Source organism: Chiloscyllium punctatum, chromosome 1 (genome assembly GCF_047496795.1).
Source record: "Chiloscyllium punctatum isolate Juve2018m chromosome 1, sChiPun1.3, whole genome shotgun sequence".
Taxonomy (NCBI): Eukaryota; Metazoa; Chordata; class Chondrichthyes; order Orectolobiformes; family Hemiscylliidae; genus Chiloscyllium; species Chiloscyllium punctatum.
The window spans coordinates 45972764-45989898 of record NC_092739.1 but is presented as its reverse complement, the minus strand read 5'-3'; the positions used below and the strand labels follow the sequence as shown (position 1 = coordinate 45989898).

The following is a 17135-nucleotide window of genomic DNA, read 5'->3' as shown; positions in this document are numbered from 1 at the left end:
CAATGAAGGCCTGCATAACCATTTCTATGATAGCCAGTCGCACTTGAATGCTGAGTGTTTTCCAGTTGTTTGTATGTTTAATGACACAACAAGTGCTTTCATTACATAATGTTTTCCTACGCTGTTTTTAAATAAAGATATTGCAGCTTACAATTGTGAAGTATAGTCACGACACCACAATTGCAATTTTGTCTGACTGACATTAAAACTACCCTGTACTCACTGGAACATTTAAGACAGACCTCATGTGATGTGGAATCTTCCACTGGATTTGGAAACAAGGTGGGAGACAAGGCAGTGAAAATCTTTGAAGTCTAATCCTGACCCAACAAACATAAAGCTTCCATTTAATGGTTAAGGTGCAGTTCTAATGAAGAGTATAGCATTACATCATTGTTTGAGTTAAAAAGGAAGTGGGCTGCAAGTAGAAAAGTCAAGAGATACCAAAAAATGAACTATAGCATTTTTTTCTTTAAAGTTTAAGAAATCAGATTTCGTACTATTGGTGATATATTTTAATTCAAATTTCCAGTGGAGTTTTGTAATAGTGCTGCGATTAATTTTGCACAAAAGCTTAAAGAACTTTCAATACCTTTTTAAAATGTCATCGAAGTTAACTGCTCCAAACAATTTTTCCAAAAGGTGAAATTAAAGTGAGATTGACTGATGTTTGTATATTTAAAAATAAAACAAGGTTTGAATCTTTTATTTGGACTTTCCTTTATGAGGAATTGAGAAATTGTTCTGTAAAGTGGGTGTTTTTGTGACCTCAGTCACTTATGAGTCGAGGCTGATCAAAAGCAAGAGGCTATTCTGTCAGCAACAGGAAATGACCAAGGAATGATAAAACACAGGGGCGAGTTTCATTCTTTCCTGTATCTACATTAATAATGTCTCTCCAGTAACAAAGTGTCTATAAGATGATTTTCTGTTTAATCAGTCAAAAATGAGAGAGGGATAACCTCAAGAGACTGTCACAGGTAAGCATTGACAATTAATATTCATGTTTTTTTAATTGAATTATTAATGCTTTACCTTTTTCTGTACAAGACACATTGGAATCTTTAATTGTTATCATTATGCATATAGATAAAGCAGTGCTAGGTGTTTTGGAATCAAATTGCTTTGGCAATGATGTTCAGCAGAATATATTTAAGGTTTAGTTTCTTGATAGTGCAATTTAATCTTTCCCTCATATATTGGCCTACATCTCCGTGTAATATATTTGCCTACTTCTCCAGCTAGTTGATCTAATGAAGAGGATTTTGTTGTATAGTACTTTAGGGCTGCTCTGGACTCAAGAGCTATTGAATATGAATTTGAAGAGAAAAGTGGAAATGTTTGCTTAGATTATCATCTAGTAAATTAGCCAGCAGCAACTTCTTTACAATGTGAACACCTCTTCTTGCAACACATCCAAATACTGAATGATAATGATATGAGATTGTTTGTCTTTATTCTTAATTTTGGAAATTCTTCTGGTGTAAACTGTGCATGATTATCCTCTGGTAACCCCAACCTGAAAAGCTTTGGCACTCAAGGTTTTGGGTGCAAATTCAACAACAAAAACAAGGTACTCTTCCCACTCTGTCTCAAAAACAAAATCACCATGTCATCATACCCACATTCTTGAGTGTTTGAACATGGAATAGTTGAATCATTTTTCATTCTGAGGCACAATTCACAACCTTTCACCAACTTTTCACAATTTCCATCCATGTATTTACTTAACTGCTTTCAACTGTGGATAAGGCACTGGCCTAGCCTTATAAAATATTGGCTGTGCATTTCCCTTGTCTTATTTTCAGCCTTGAGATGTCAAATTTAATAATTTGGTCCTCCTTGCTCAAAAACCAATTTCTGCTCTCTTCATAGTTCCTCGTGACAAACATACTCCTATCGATTTCTATTATAAATACTTTACCCCAATCTAACTGTATCTGATGTCAATTCCTATGTTTGTACCCTCTTATCACTAACAATGGCAAGGAAAAAGAAATAGAATCATGTTCCATAATAGCACAGACTCAATCCAACACTACAATCCTGTTATTAGAATAACTAGCCAGTTTCATACCAATTTTACTCAAGGGAATATGACTTGGTAACTTTATTACTTTCTTTTCTGAGATAGGAGAAACTGCTACAGTTGTATCAAAGATAAAAGTAAATTGTGGGTTGACAAGTTTCACTGCTACTGTGAATGCTGGACTTACATCCTCAATCCCATTACTCTCATTCTCCATGAGCTGTTCCTCTTGCTCGCTGACTGAGCAAAATTCTTAAACATCGCGTTCAATAGTATCAACTTTTGTTTCCATTTTTATCCTATGAGCATTTGAGGACCTGGTGCATGGCTGTAACCTGGAGTTCCCTTAATCTGTTTACTCCTGCATGTCATCTGCATAAGTCCGAATTTCCCACACTTTGACTGGAAGTGGGGGTTTAAGTGGTTGGTGACCACTGTGACAAGATTAGGATCTACATTTCTGAGTTCGAGTCTGTGAACTTGGCTGCTGTGGCCTGCATCCTGTTAGCATTTGGAGGACCTGCATTGCTGATGCAGGAAGAGAACTCACTTGCATTTTGGCACCACCTGTTGTTGTTATTTCTATGGCAGTGGCCTCCTTGCAGGCTTCCTTCCAGAACACCTTGTGCATTTAATCAAAAGCTTTACCTGGATTTCATTATTTGTCAGGCCTCCTATGAATCTGCCTGTAAGATTAATTTCTACGTTTGCTCCATACACACAATAATGAGAGAGTTTCTTTAATTCAATCTGTAATCTGCAACAGTCTCATTTACCATGCTCGTTTTTAAGGATTGGAATTTCGCAGTGCAATTTCATTCTTAGTTGTAGAGTCATAGAGATGTACAGCACAGAAACAAATCCTTCGGTCCAATTTGTCCATGCCGACCAGATATCCCAACTAAGCTAGGCCAATTTGCCAGCAAATGGCCCATATCCCTCCAAACCCTTCCTATTCATATACCCATCAAATGCCTTTTAAATGCTGCAATTGTACCAGCCTCCATCATTTCCTCTAGCTGCTCATTCCGTATGCACGCCACCCTCTGCATGAAAACGTTGACCCTTAGGTCTCTTTTAGATCTTTTGCCTCTCACCCTAAATCTATGCCCTCTAATTGAATTTCCCTAACCCAGCAAAAAGACCTTGTCTATTTATCCTATCCAAGCCCTTCATGTTTTTATTAACCTCTATAAGGCTACCCCTTGGGGAAAACAGCTCCAGCCTATTTAACCTCTCCCTATAGCTCAAATCCTCTAACCCTGGCAACATTCTTGTAAATCTTTTCTGAACCCTTTCAAGTTTCACAACATCCTTCCAATAGTAAGGAGACCAGAATAGCAAAAGTGGCTGAACCAAACTCCTGTATAGTCGCAACATGACCTCCTAACTCCTGTACTCAATGTTCTGACCAATAAAGGCAAACATATCAAAGGCCTTCTTCACTATTCTATCTACCTGTGACTCTACTTTCAAGGAGCTATGAATCTGCACTCCAAAGTCCCTTTGTTCAGCAACACACCCTAGGACCTTACCATTAAGTGTCGAAGTCCTGCCCTGATTTGCTTTTCCAAAATGCAGCATTTTGTGTTTATCTAAATTCAACTCCATCTGCCATTCCTCAGCCCATTGTATCCATTGTACACTGAGGTAATCTTCTTTGCTGTCTACTATACCTCCAATTTTGGTGTCATCTGCAAACTTACTAACTATACCTCCTAGATTCACATACAAATCACTTATATAAGTTACGAAAAGTAGTGGACCCAGCCCTGATCCTTGTGGCACACCACTGGTCACAGACCTCTAGTCTGAAAAACAACTCTTCACCACCACCCTCTGTCTTCTACCTTTGAGCCAGCTTTGTATGGCTAGTTCTCCCAAATTTCATGAGATCTGACCTTGCTAACCAGTGTCCTATGGGGAACCTTGTCAAACGCCTTACTAAAGTCCATCGCTCACTTCCACCATTCTGCCCCTCATCAATCCTCTTTGTTACTTCTTCAAAAAACTCTATCAAGTTTGTGAGACATGATTTCCTACGCACAACACCATGTTGACTATCCCTAATGGATCCTTGCCTTTCCAAATATATGTAAATCCAGGATTCCTTCCAACAACTTGCCCACCATCAATGTCAGGCTCACCGGTCTACAGTTCCCTGGCTTTTCCTTACCACCTTTTTTTCCCACCTTTTCCTTACCACCTTTTTGGGTAGAGAATTCCAAACATTCTGGACTTCTAAGAGGAGAAATTTCTCCTCATCTCTATCTTATTTGAGAAGTTCCTTCTTTGTAAATTGTGTCCCCATTTCAAGATACACACATCAGGAGAACCAATGGGTGGTACAGTGGCACAGTGGTTAGCACTGCTGCCTTCTGGCACCAGAGACCCGCGATCAATTCCTGCCTCAGGCAATTGTATGTGTGGAGTCTGCACATTCTCCCAGTGTCTGCATGAGTTTCCTCCTGGTTCTCCAGTTTCTTCCCACAGTCCAAAAATGTGCAGGATAGGTGAATTGGCCATGCTAAATTGCCCGTAGTGTTAGGTGAAGGGGTAAATGTAGGGGAATGGGTCTGGGTGGGTGCTGTTCGGAGGGTCGGTGTGGGCTTGTTGGGGGTGAAGGGCCTGTTTCCACACTGTAAGTAATCTAACTAATCCTGCTGGGTACAGCCTGTCCTGGTCTCATAATCCCAGAACTGGGCCTATACCTCAAGAATCTAAATCCCTTTCTCTTGGGTGGCACAGTGGTTAGCACTATTGCCTCATGGTGCCAGAGATCCGGGTTCAATTCCTTCCTCAGGCAACTGTCTGTGTGGAGTTTGCACATTCTCCCTGTGTCTGTGTGAGTTTCCTCCGGATTCTTCAGTTTCCTCCCACAATCCAAAAATGTGCAGGTCAGGTGAATTGGCCATGCTAAATTGCCCAAAGTGTTAGGTGCATTCATCAGAGGGAAATGGGTCTGGATGGGTTACTCTGTGGAGGGTCGGTATGGACTGGTTCAGCCGAAGGGTCTGTTTCCATACTGTATCTCTCCGTATCTGCCCTTGCAATCTTAAATGTGAAAATTATCATTAATTTTTCTCAACCCCAAATGAGTTTTGGTCCAAACTCCTTAACCTATCCTCATATGACAATTCCTTCACCCGAGGGATTACAATGGAAATGGAAACACTGTTGTTAAGCAGGCCAATTCCAGCAGCCAGCTTGATATTTTAAAAATGCTGTAAACGGTAAATGAGATAAATGGGGAAGTCTGGTTGAGGTGTAACCATTGGCCTGGACATCAAAGAACTGCTTTGTCTTTGGTCAGATGATGCCTATTGGTGAATTGGACCTCTGTTTAATACTTCATATCTAATAATGCCACATTCCATTGGTCACTCTAAAATATGAATCTAAATTGTGTACTGGAGCCAGAATCTGCAAACGTTTGGTTGGGGCAATAGCATTATAACTGATCCAAGCTGATAGTGCCAGTTGGATTTTCTCATATGCAATTGCATTCTTATAAATGGTATTCAAAAAGAATGCTGAACTAAATATGTGTACTTTGCATAAACACAAATGGACCATTTGTTACAGAATTGCTGTAAATCATTTGTCCTTTTCCTTCAACAAAGAAACTTAATGACTAGGAACAAAGTTTACAGTACAGCTTTCAATGCAAATGAAATTGCATCATATTTAAATTGTGACCCATAGATCTGAGAGAAAATCAACGCACTGATAATAGATGGCAGAGGTGAGAAAAGAAATCTACTGCCAATGAATTACAGTATTCACTGGGAACAATCAAAGGGTCAAAGTAACTGTTGAAGCTGGGGTTGCACTGGCAAATAGAGGTGGAGAGTAATGACAGCTAAATGACTGCAGTGCTGATGAAAATGTAACTGATCATTATCAGCTAAAGCAAGAATAGTGATCTGATAAAAAAGGAAATATGAAGCCCACTGGTTCAATAACCGCAATGGAACAAATAACCTTGAGCCACTTGTTAGCCCAGCACTCTGAATAACAAAATAGCATGGTACTCTCGACTTTTTCCACCTATGTGAAAATCTGACTGCCTTTATTTCATCGTAAATTGTTTTAATAGACATGATTAACGGTAGGAGCTAGTGGTTTTCAGTATCATTCATAAAAACACAATCAGACCACAGAATGCTGCAACAATTGCAGCTGGGAAAGAGACTCTATGAATATATTGAGGATTTCCCACACCAACAAATGAGTTGAAATTATATCATGCCAAATTCTAAAACAAGCATTTGGACAAGAAGATTCAAATCAACGAGGCTTGGTTGTCAATATGTTGTGATACTTTGTAGATAGCTCACCAGCATTAACAAAATTGTTAAATTCTAATAGATTTAATGCTCCTATTAACTATTACATGCAGATGCTGCACAATTCAAATTCTGAATTAATGTACTTCACAGCATATGAAAATAATAGGCCTAGATTTATTCATTCATCATCCCCATAATTAAACATTAGGGATTCAGAGTTGAAATCAAGGAATCAAGGAATTAAAGTGTGGAGAAAGCTTCAGAAACAATAATTATTGAACTACCTTTAACATGGATGTGCCACAATATTTATGACACATGTTAAAGAATTACAATCAGCTGTTCATTTTGGATAGCTCACAAACTACATCTTTTTCATTGATAATGTACTAGCAATTACTTAGCAGGTAGCTAATTGAAATTGAAATTGATTTATTTAATCTAATTCTAATATTAGATCACACTAGTCTAATGAACATTTAACAGTCCAGTGTGCTTTATGTTAATTTTGTTCTCAAGCAGCATTAGCACATGGACACCTCCTGTACTCTGTTATGGATTGGGAAGAATATATATTCTGAGTTAGGTGGCAGCAAAGGAGAATTCACTTTTCATGCATTATTTATGTAAATAGTTTTTTCTGGAGAGAAAAGATGTATTGTTTAATTTCCTAGATATTGGAAGAGGAAAAAGGTTATTTTGACACTTAAGCAGAATTTCTCGTGTAGGAGTATGGTGTTGGCCTCTATTGCTGATGGCTTTGCAAAAGCTTGAATTTAAAAAAACTAAAAGAAAAATTATTCTTGTTTGCTAGCTGAGGAGGATCTCTACCTGATCCCAATCCTGTGATGTAAAGAATGAAAGCCTCTCAGAGTTTCACGATATAGCAACACTTTACACCACTGAAGTGCTTTTGAAGCACATTGACTGCTGCAAGATAGAAAATGTGACAGTCAAATTGTGCACTTTTGGGTCTCACAAAAGCTGAGGTAATGAACAGATAATCTATTTTCTAGTGACATTCGTGAAGGGATAAATATCAGCCAAGACCTTGCTGCTCTTCAAATACTACCTTGGGATCTTCACCAGAAAAAAGGCATGGCCTCGATTTATCTAAAAGATGATATCTTTGTGAATACAGTATTCCCTCAGCAACTGCACTGAAGTGTCACACCTTTTCATTCAAGGTGGATTTGAACCCATATCATTTTGATTGAGGCAAGCAGCAATACTGGTTCATTGCTGATGTGTAAAATTACGTGTCTGCTTCATTAATTGGAGGTGGAAATGCAGCGTGAGAAAGGCTGAACTTTTTTTTAATCTATAATGTTTACAATGATTGAATATCTTTATTCCTAAACAGAAAAACAATGAAAGACAAGTTGCAATAGATGAAAGCTATATCTAGAATGTTTGTTTTCTCTTTTGATTTGTTATTTTATCTTAGTTAAATTTAAACCCAAGTTTGTCTGGGAATGTAGTTTAAAAAACATATGCAATTCCTCAGAATGTTCTTTTTTGAAACTCCTACCAGGCACTTTGAAAAACCCATTGCAGGATAAATTGGTTGACGGAGAAGGAATGAAGCCAGCTGTGCCCATTAACCGGTAAGGAACATCTCACTTAAGCAGACTTGACAGTGATATTTATCCAAATGAACCTGCCATAATTGTTCTGAGACAATAGTATCGACTTATAAAACTCACGGTTTGGAGATGATGTAAATTAAAGAGGAACAACACTGAAATGTTTTAAGTTATTTCTTCCATCAAATTGTTCCCCTTTTCTCCTTTTAATGTTTCCAATGTCTTTTCTTGTCTCTCTAGTGGTCAGACCACTCTGCAATTTTAGATTAATTCAGGCTTCAGATTGATGCCATCCTTCAGTGCTCCAACACTTAATCTAAAATCTGCAAACACAGCAGAGCAGAGTGCAATGAGATACACCTGTACTGCTGGCAAACTAGAAATTATGTTATATCTATTCCCTACACCCAGCAGCCCAAAATTTTTTAACTGCATTGAAACTATCTGTTGTGTTCTCCTGCCAAGTGTAGCAGACTGACAAGACATAATCTTCCCAACAGAATCAGAAGAATTATGGCAGAAAAGCTAAAATATGATTATGCATCTACTGTTCAGTTAAGCAAGTTTTAAATGAAAAAACACTCTGAAACATGTTACATTTCAGAGCACCTTTACTGATAAAATTAGACCTATTATAGGATGCAGTAGGGCAAGACAATGTGAAATCTGCCTTTCCACATATATTCCAAAACTTTGTTTGTTAAAGCAACAAGCAACACCATAATTAGATGCCAGCTAAAATCAACTTCAGAGTTTAGTTATTAGAAGTAAATGATTTCTACTCTAATTCTGACTGCCGTGTATTCAAAAGTTTGTCTTATTACATCTCAGCCTCACATTGCAATTTCCTGCCTGAGGTTGAAAGGGTTGAATTTTCACATCTATTCTCCCAGTTGTCTGTGATAGCTTCAATGGAATAGTTTTACCCTAAAACTCAGAGCATCAGGGTGAACATCAAAATTATAGCAATCACTTGGAATAAGCTTCACAGAAATAAATGGTGCTACTGACACATCTTTAGGTAACTGGGATATGAAAGCTTCTCCCAGAGCAGCATGAATATAAGTGTTTCCTCCAACACTTGTTTGCCATAGAGGTTTCACATATTCCCCTTTCTTCTTCCTCAGAATTACTGCCTGAGGAATCATGTCTTTGTGCTGTACATTCTTTAAATCTAGATGCAGCAGCATAGATGCTGGATGTTTATCTGTAATAGCTGCCAATGTTCCTGATTCATAAGGGTACCAGGGGTTACCATTTTCAGCCCATTCCTTTGTTAACTCGTCTACTTTTTTGTTACCTTCCCATCTAATTTGTAATTGGAGTGGGCCTTCACTTTACGGACGTATTATTGTCATACAGATCCATCTAACATCATTCTCAATATGAGTGTTGCAAACAGAGACTTCCCTTCTGTTAATGTACTGGAGGTTCTTCTATAACATGCTGGTGTTCTTGTGCAACCCCACATTATAGAAAAATCATGCTTTAGAAACAGCGATTAAAGTGTTGGTATTGCAATCGCATATTAGCACACATACATTTTAAAAGTGTGCACTCGAGAAAATGTGTCCCCAATTCGTCAATCGCGTTACAGCAAATTCGTGTTAACGAAACACATGTTATAGCAGAACAACCTGTAAAACCATTCCTGGCCCAGACAGCAAGATACTCAGGGTAAAAACAATGACTGCAGATGCTGAAAATCAAATACTGGATTAGTGGTGCTGGAAGAGCACAGCAGTTCAGGCAGCATCCAACGAGCAGCGAAATCAACGTTTCGGGCAAAAGCCCTTCATCAGGAATAAAGGCAGTGAGCCTGAAGCATGGAGAGATAAGCTAGAGGAGGGTGGGGGTGGGGAGAGAGTAGCATAGAGTACAATGGGTGAGTGGGGGAGGAGATGAAGGTGATAGGTCAAGGAGGAGAGGGTGGAGTGGATAGGTGGAAAAGAAGATAGGCAGGTCGGACAAGTCAAGGAGGCAGTAACTGAGCTGGAAGTTTGAAACTCGGATGAGGTGGGGGAAGGGGAAATGAGGAAGCTGTTGAAGTCCACATTGATGCCCTGGGGTTGAAGTGTTCCGAGGCGGAAGATGAGGCGTTCTTCCTCCAGGCGTCTGGTGGTGAGGGAGCAGCGGTGAAGGAGGCCCAGGACCTCCATGTCCTCGGCAGAGTGGGAGGGGGAGTTGAAATGTTGGGCCACGGGGCGGTTTGGTTGATTGGTACGGGTGTCTTGGAGATGTTCCCTAAAGCGCTCTGCTAGGAGGCGCCCAGTCTCCCCAATGTAGAGGAGACCGCATCGGGAGCAACGGATTCAGGTCCACACCCCCCTACGACCCACCCTCCCATTCTGGCACTTTCCCCTGCCACCGCAGGAACTGTAAAACCTGTGCCCACACCTCCTCCCTCACCTCTATCCAAGACCCTAAAGGAGCCTTCCACATCCATCAAAGTTTCACCTGCACATCCACCAATGTCATTTATTGTATCCTGAACTGCTGTGCTCTTCCAGCACCACTAATCCAGCAAGATACTCAGTTCAGGAGTTGAAGGTGAACATTGAATCCCAACTATTCAATCATGGCATCAGGAAGTCTTGGGGTGCTAACCACATAGGCTACCGTTGTCAACTTGGCCTGTAGGATGGGCATGATAGACAGTAACTTCACAGATAATTGAACTCCTCTGTCAGAGTTGTAATCCTCATCGCCATTCCTTCACTTTCCTTCTACCACCAAGCTACAACCACCCATGAACATTTCCCTTCTCTCAGGATGCAGACCCACAAGCATGTCCTCTTAAGTGTTCCAATACCTTTGACTGAGCAAATCCAGCTATCATCCATAGTCCCTGCCAACTTGAGCCCTGCCAGTGTTTTCACTTTCAAGTTTATTCCATTCAAAAACAACTTTATTTTGTCTGTCTTACTCTGCTCTCTGTACAGACTTAATGCTTTCTTCTAAAAGTGACCTAGTCAGACTGTGGTAGCTGGTTAAAGTGAAGCTCTGATTACCTCAATACACTGTGAAGAGCAATTCTTTTCCTCATCCTGTAGTCCATGCAAAATAGCCCATCTGATCTATCTCAAACAAGTGAGGTGGAGTGGGAAGGTGTTACTTTCAAGCATTGGTACCGGATATTGCTGCTGGCTGAGGGCCATCTGGGGTGGTGGGGTTGTTTGCTGGGGGTGGTTATCCCATAGATGCTCCTGGATTTTGTCCACCCCCATTTTCCTTGTTTCCCTCACTACTTCTCTGTTACTACCACAGTCTCTACTATGCCTCCTCCCATTGCAGAAGCAATTGCCATCTCAACCTCTAGAATTGTAATTCAAATTATTAATTTTGAATATAGTCTTTAATCTTGCTATGTTCTCCCTACTACATTACCAGGTATGTCCTTTCTAGTACCACCAAGTTCATCCACTAGTCATTGAAATGCAGCCATTACATTTGCAAACTACCTCTCTGTGTACTCTGCACGCTGCCTTTGAAACACATTTACATCTGCCCACTGTCTCTGATTATTCAGACTGACAATCTACAAACTGTGGTCATCGACACTAATTTTCTTTTTCTACCTTGTATATATCAAGTTCACCATTCCTATCCTTTCTCTCCTCCTCTAACAGTTTCATCAATGATGGCATCCCTCCCTTTAACCATTTTCCATAATTCCGCAATTTACCATATTTTATCAAGTGTTTTTCCTGGTATGCCACATATCATCTTTATGGAGGTGGTTTTACAGGGGGATTCCTGGGTTCATGATCTGCCTCACTCACTGAATCTGCTCCTTCAACGATGAAATGCACCTATCTTTCCTTCAAAGATACTTCCTGCATTACTTACTTGGAGACCAATACATTCACATGTCGCTATTTGTTTATCTTTAATTACCCATCTGTGGGTAATCACCAATATCTGTGGTCTATCCCCTTCCCTGAGTCCACTACTTAACTCTTGCTGTTTAGGTCTACTCTGGATATCAACGGCTCAATGTATACTTGCATATATTCCAAACAATATTTATATTGACCAAAGTCCAATTGCTTATAAATTAATATCACTATAATGTATAGTCATAATTTGATTGGTTTCTTGGTTTCTAGAAAGGCAGACAAGATTGCATGGTCAAACCTTCTTGTTTTGCAACTCCCATAGATAGCTGACCAGTCTATCCTCCCTTCCAACTGCAGCCATGGATCTCTCATACATCTGATTCTTCTATCTTTCTGTTGTTTCTGCATAATACAATTGTGGGAATTTAACTTCCCCATTGATGCAGTGCTCTCAGCCTCAACTTAACCCTAAGGGGATAGTGGGGCTTTGGGGTTATCACAAGATCCCTACCCTGATTACAGCATTCAAACTGTAGTGACTTGCTCCTTTTTAACAAGGTTCCGTGTGTGCAGATACAGTCTGTCTCATTTGTGTTTACATGTTCTCTTTTTTGTTTGGTCATTTCCTTCTCACAATTTCACCCTCTTTCCATCCAGCAAACAACCATTTTGTGTTGTACTAAAATTATGTTGTTGAATCTTTAGGACCACATTTAGTATGACTATTACAATAAAAAATGTTTCAAAAATGTGGTTCAAAGAATCAAGCTACAAAAATATCACTGTCAAAATATCACTTTCAGTCATAGTAAATGTGGGACAAGTTCAATCTGACAATGTCATTGCAACCTTGTCTATCTCCATATTGAAAAATTCAGTGACTGTTACAGGTGCTATTCTTTTCATTCACTGTCAAGTAAACCACATTATCTGGTATTTGACAACAATGTGTTGCTGTTGTTAGGTTTAGTAACGCTTTGGGCCCATAATAAAAACATTTGTACAAAACTCCAAATTATTACATAACTTGTACATAGGAAGAAAAGTGAGCAACTGAAGGGTGCCTTACTATGAACGAGAGAAGAAGTTAACATTTTAACTCTGAAAGAACACAAATTAGGTGATTTTTATAGAGGTGTTTATAAACTGTATTTAAAGATTTAATTCATTCTTTCAATCTAAACCACAACAATAGGACAAAGAACAAAGTTTTTATCTTGAAAAAAACATAAATGAGCAATATCAAGAAACTCATCTTCATACAATCACTAACTTGTGGAATAGATAGACAGGCAGAGATGGATAACTGCTCAAATAGGGGACAAGGAAAAGACTTCTTACCGAAAAGGTGGGATGTCTGTTGGGGTTTTGAGGGTCAGGCTTGGTTTGGTGTTGTGATGTCATCAATAAAATAATACACCCAATTCTTCTATAACATGATGGTTGTGTTCTTGTGCAACCCCGCCTTATAGAAAAATCGTACTTTAGAAACCGTGCTTAAAGTGTTGGTGCTGTTTTAAAAATTTGTATTGTAGAAACAGCGTCCCAATTCGTCAATCATGTTACAGCAAATTCACATTGACAAAACAAGCATTATAACAGAATAACCTGTACTATGACAGTACTCAAAATGTATCCTGCTTTACCAATATTATCATGTTCCCTACTTCCCATTTGTGTAATCGAGATAACAATGGACTAATAGAAGGACTAATAGAAGACATAGTCCAATGCCATGATTGAAAAATTGTGGCGTTTTTCTAGATAGATAGTTATCGATGCACCAAATTGTCTTACTCATCCATGGTTTATCTTGTGAACTTGCATATGGTAGTATAATGTGTTAAGCACATCTCACAGTGATTGATTTGCCTTTGAATTACATTTTTACCTTACTTCCCTTTATAACTGTGCAAATTTGCTGTAACTTCCTGTTGAACTGATTGTGGTTGTGATCTCAGTTCTTGATTACAAGTTTGCAACCAATCAAAAGAGAAACCACTTAGTAGATATGAGATTAACCATACTATTTAATTGCAAGACAAAGATCACTCTGGTTTGCTGCTTGTAGCAAAAGCAGAAATACGACTAAAAAGAATGGGTTTACAATTTTTATCTTTTTGAGTTTCTTAGTTCCTCAATAGAATTGGCCACAGCATGGAACTTTAAAACAAAACAGGGCCAATAGAATTGCTTTAAACTGTAATTGAAAAGCATGTAGCTGAAATTCTTAGACAAATGACATAACTGTAAGAGTAGTAAGTGAAAACTTAATCTACCTAATTACGTTTATTTATAAATACATAGTTGCAATGATTGGAAACTACTTTCATAGTCACCATGCTCCAAAGGAGAATCAAACTATATAGTGTGTCTCTGTAATGGCCAATGATAAAAATAAGCCGTTTCTCTGATGGGCATTGAGAGTTGGTTGTTGTGGTGGTCAGGATCAGGTGGCGTATTGAGAAATTGTATTAATGCCAATACTGTCATGGCCCTGGCAAAATGGGAGGCAGACAGTATTTCTCATGTCTCGCTCTTAGTAAGTGTGGCACTGTGTGCCATCCAATGCCAAAAGACACTAAGTTGCTCCCTCATGCTCAACACTAAACCAAGCCCTTTGCAAAGTGGCCTTAACTTAAGTTATAGATGATATTCCATGTGAATATGACTTGATAAAATTACCTTTCCTTGATTTCCTCAATCTTTCTGCAGTCTTTTATATGGTCAACCACATTCTCCTCCAAAGCCCCTCATTGCCCAGCTCAGTAAGACAGTTGCTACATAGTTCTATTCTTACTTATGAATGAGGATTCTTATTATCACTTAGAGAATTCCAAAGGATCCATCCTCGGTATCTTGCTTTTCCTAATCCACAGTTATTCCCTGGTAACATCATCTGTAGATATGATCAGTCTGCTCTTGTATGCTGATGGTACCCACTTCAATGTATTGGCAACCTTCCTCAAATTGTCCATTGCTAAGTGTTGTCAGAATAATTGCTTGATAGTTGGTTTCAGACAGAAAATATTCGGGAGAGTTAAGCCACTGATTGCAGCCCCAGCTGAATTCAACACCATTCCCAACTGCCATTTCAGGCTGAACCAACTCTTTTGAAGTCCTGGCATGTCAAAGCTGAGATCATCTCTCTATTTAAAAGTTGACCCTCATAACCTTCATTGTCTTGTCTCTGCAAAACGGCTGCTCAGCAGAGCCATTGCTAGAGGTGGCCACAGCAAGTGCTACATCTCTAGGAGCAGTAACTTTATTGGGAGCTTTCTACAGACTCCCTAGTAGTAACAGAGACATGGTGGAGTAGATTGGGAGGCAGAGTTTGGAAAGGGCAGAAGTGACAGGGTTGTTGTCATAGGTGACTTTAACTTCCTCCCTAGTTCAAATAGTGCAGATGGAGTGGTTTTGTCAGCTGTGTCCAGGAAGGATTCCTGACTCAATGTGTAGATAAGCCAATTAGAGGAGAGGCCATATTAGATTTGGTGCCTGGCTTGGTGTCAGAATTCATGGTGGGAGAGCATTTCAGTGATAGTGATCACAACTCCCTGACCTTTACAAATAGTCATGGAGAGGAACAGTAGAAGGTATGGGAAAGTATTTAATCCAGGGAGGGGGAATTACAAAGCTATTAGGCAGGAATGGGACACTTAAATTGGAAGCAGATATTCTCAGGAAAATGCATGACAGAAATGTGGAGGTTGTTTAGGGAGCACTTGCTGATAGAGCTGGACAGGTTTGTCCCACTGAGGAAGAGATGGTAGGGTAAAGGAATCTTGGGTGACAAGGATGTAGAACATCTAGTCATGAGGAAGAAGGAAGCTTACTTAAGGATGAGGAGGCAAGGATCAGACAAGGCTCTAGAGGATTACAAGGTAGCCAGGAAGGAACTGAAGTCCTGGACTTCGGAGAGCTAGAAGGGGGCATGAAAAAAGCTTTAGAGGGTAGGATTAAGGAAAACCCTAAGGCATTCTACACTTACATGAGGAACAAGAGGATGGCCAGAGTGAGGGTAAGGCCAATAAGGGATACTGGAGGGAACTTGTGCCTGGAGTCGGAAGAGGTAGGGGAGGTCCTTAATGAATACTTTGTTTCATTATTCAATACTGAGAGGGATCTTGTCGTTTATGAGGACAGCGTAAAACGGACTTATGTGTTCAAACAGGCTGTTGCTAAGGAGGAGGTGCTGAATATTTGAATAAACGTAAGGATAGATAAGTCCCCTGCGCCAGACCCAAGGCTACTACTAGAAGTGAGGGAAGAGATTGCTGCACCTTTGGCAATGATATTTGTGTTCTCACTGTCCACTGGAGTAGTGCCAAATGGTTGGGGGGTAACAAATGTTATTCCCTTGTTCAAGAAAGAGAATAGGGATAATCCTGGGAATTACAGACTAGTCAGTCTTACTTCTGTGGTGGGCAAAGTATTGGAGAGAATTCTAAGAGACAGGATATATGATTACTTGGAAAACCATAAGCCTGAATGAATTCTTTGAGAATGTGACAAAACAATGAAGGTAGAGCAATGGATGTGGTGTACATGGATTTCAGCAAGGCATTGTAGGCTGAGTCTGAAAGTAAGGAGGCATGGGATACAGGGAAATCTGGCTATCTGGATACAGAATTGGCTGGTCCATTGAAGACAGAGGGTGGTAGTAGGTGGAAAGTATTCAGCCTGGACCTTGATGACCAGTAGTGTTCCACAAGGATTGATTCTAGGACCTCTGCTCTTTGCAATTTTTTGAAATTATTTAGATGAGGAAGTGGAAGGGTGAGTTAGTAAGTTTGCTGATGGCACGAAGGTTGGAGGAGTGGTGGACATTGGGCAGGGCTATTGTAGTTTGCAATGGGACATTGACAGGATGCAGAACTGAGCTGACAAGTGGCAGATGGAGTTCAACTTGGACAAGTGTGAAGGGATTCATTTTGGAAGGTCGAATTTGAATGCAGAATACAGGGTTAAAGGCAGGATTCCTGGCAGTGTGGAGAACAGAGGTTTCTTGGGGTCCATGTCCATATATCCCTCAAAGTTGCCATCCAAGTTGATAGGGTTGTTAAGAAGGCTTGTGGTGCGTTGGTTTTCATTAGCAGGGGGATTGAGTTTAAGAGCCGAGAGGTTATGCTGCAGCTCTACAAGGCCTGGTTAGACCATACTTGGAATATCATGTTCAATTCTGATTACCTCATTATTAGGAAGGATGTGGAAGCTTTACAGAGGGTGCAGAGGAGATTTACCAGGATGCTGTCTGGACTGGAGGGCCTGTCGTACGAAGAAAGGTTGAGGGAGTTAGGGCTTTTCTCATTGGAGTGAAGAGTGAGAGGCGATTTGATAGAGATGTACAAAATGATGAAAGGCATAGAAAGAGTGAATAGTCAGAGAT

At 39.8% G+C, this 17135-nt stretch overlaps 1 protein-coding gene across 1 annotated transcript in view; it reads left to right on the top strand.

Moving 5' to 3' along the window:
- Window positions 1-913: 913 nt before the first annotated feature.
- The window catches only part of LOC140460372 (cytokine-dependent hematopoietic cell linker-like), a 122935-nt gene continuing 106713 nt past the window's right edge, over window positions 914-17135 (top strand). Inside the window, exons 1-2 of the mRNA XM_072554911.1 lie at window positions 914-980; window positions 7856-7928. Of these exons, the coding sequence (XP_072411012.1) occupies window positions 7903-7928 (26 nt within the window). The 5' untranslated portion in view covers window positions 914-980; window positions 7856-7902. The remainder of the gene's footprint in view (window positions 981-7855; window positions 7929-17135) is intronic.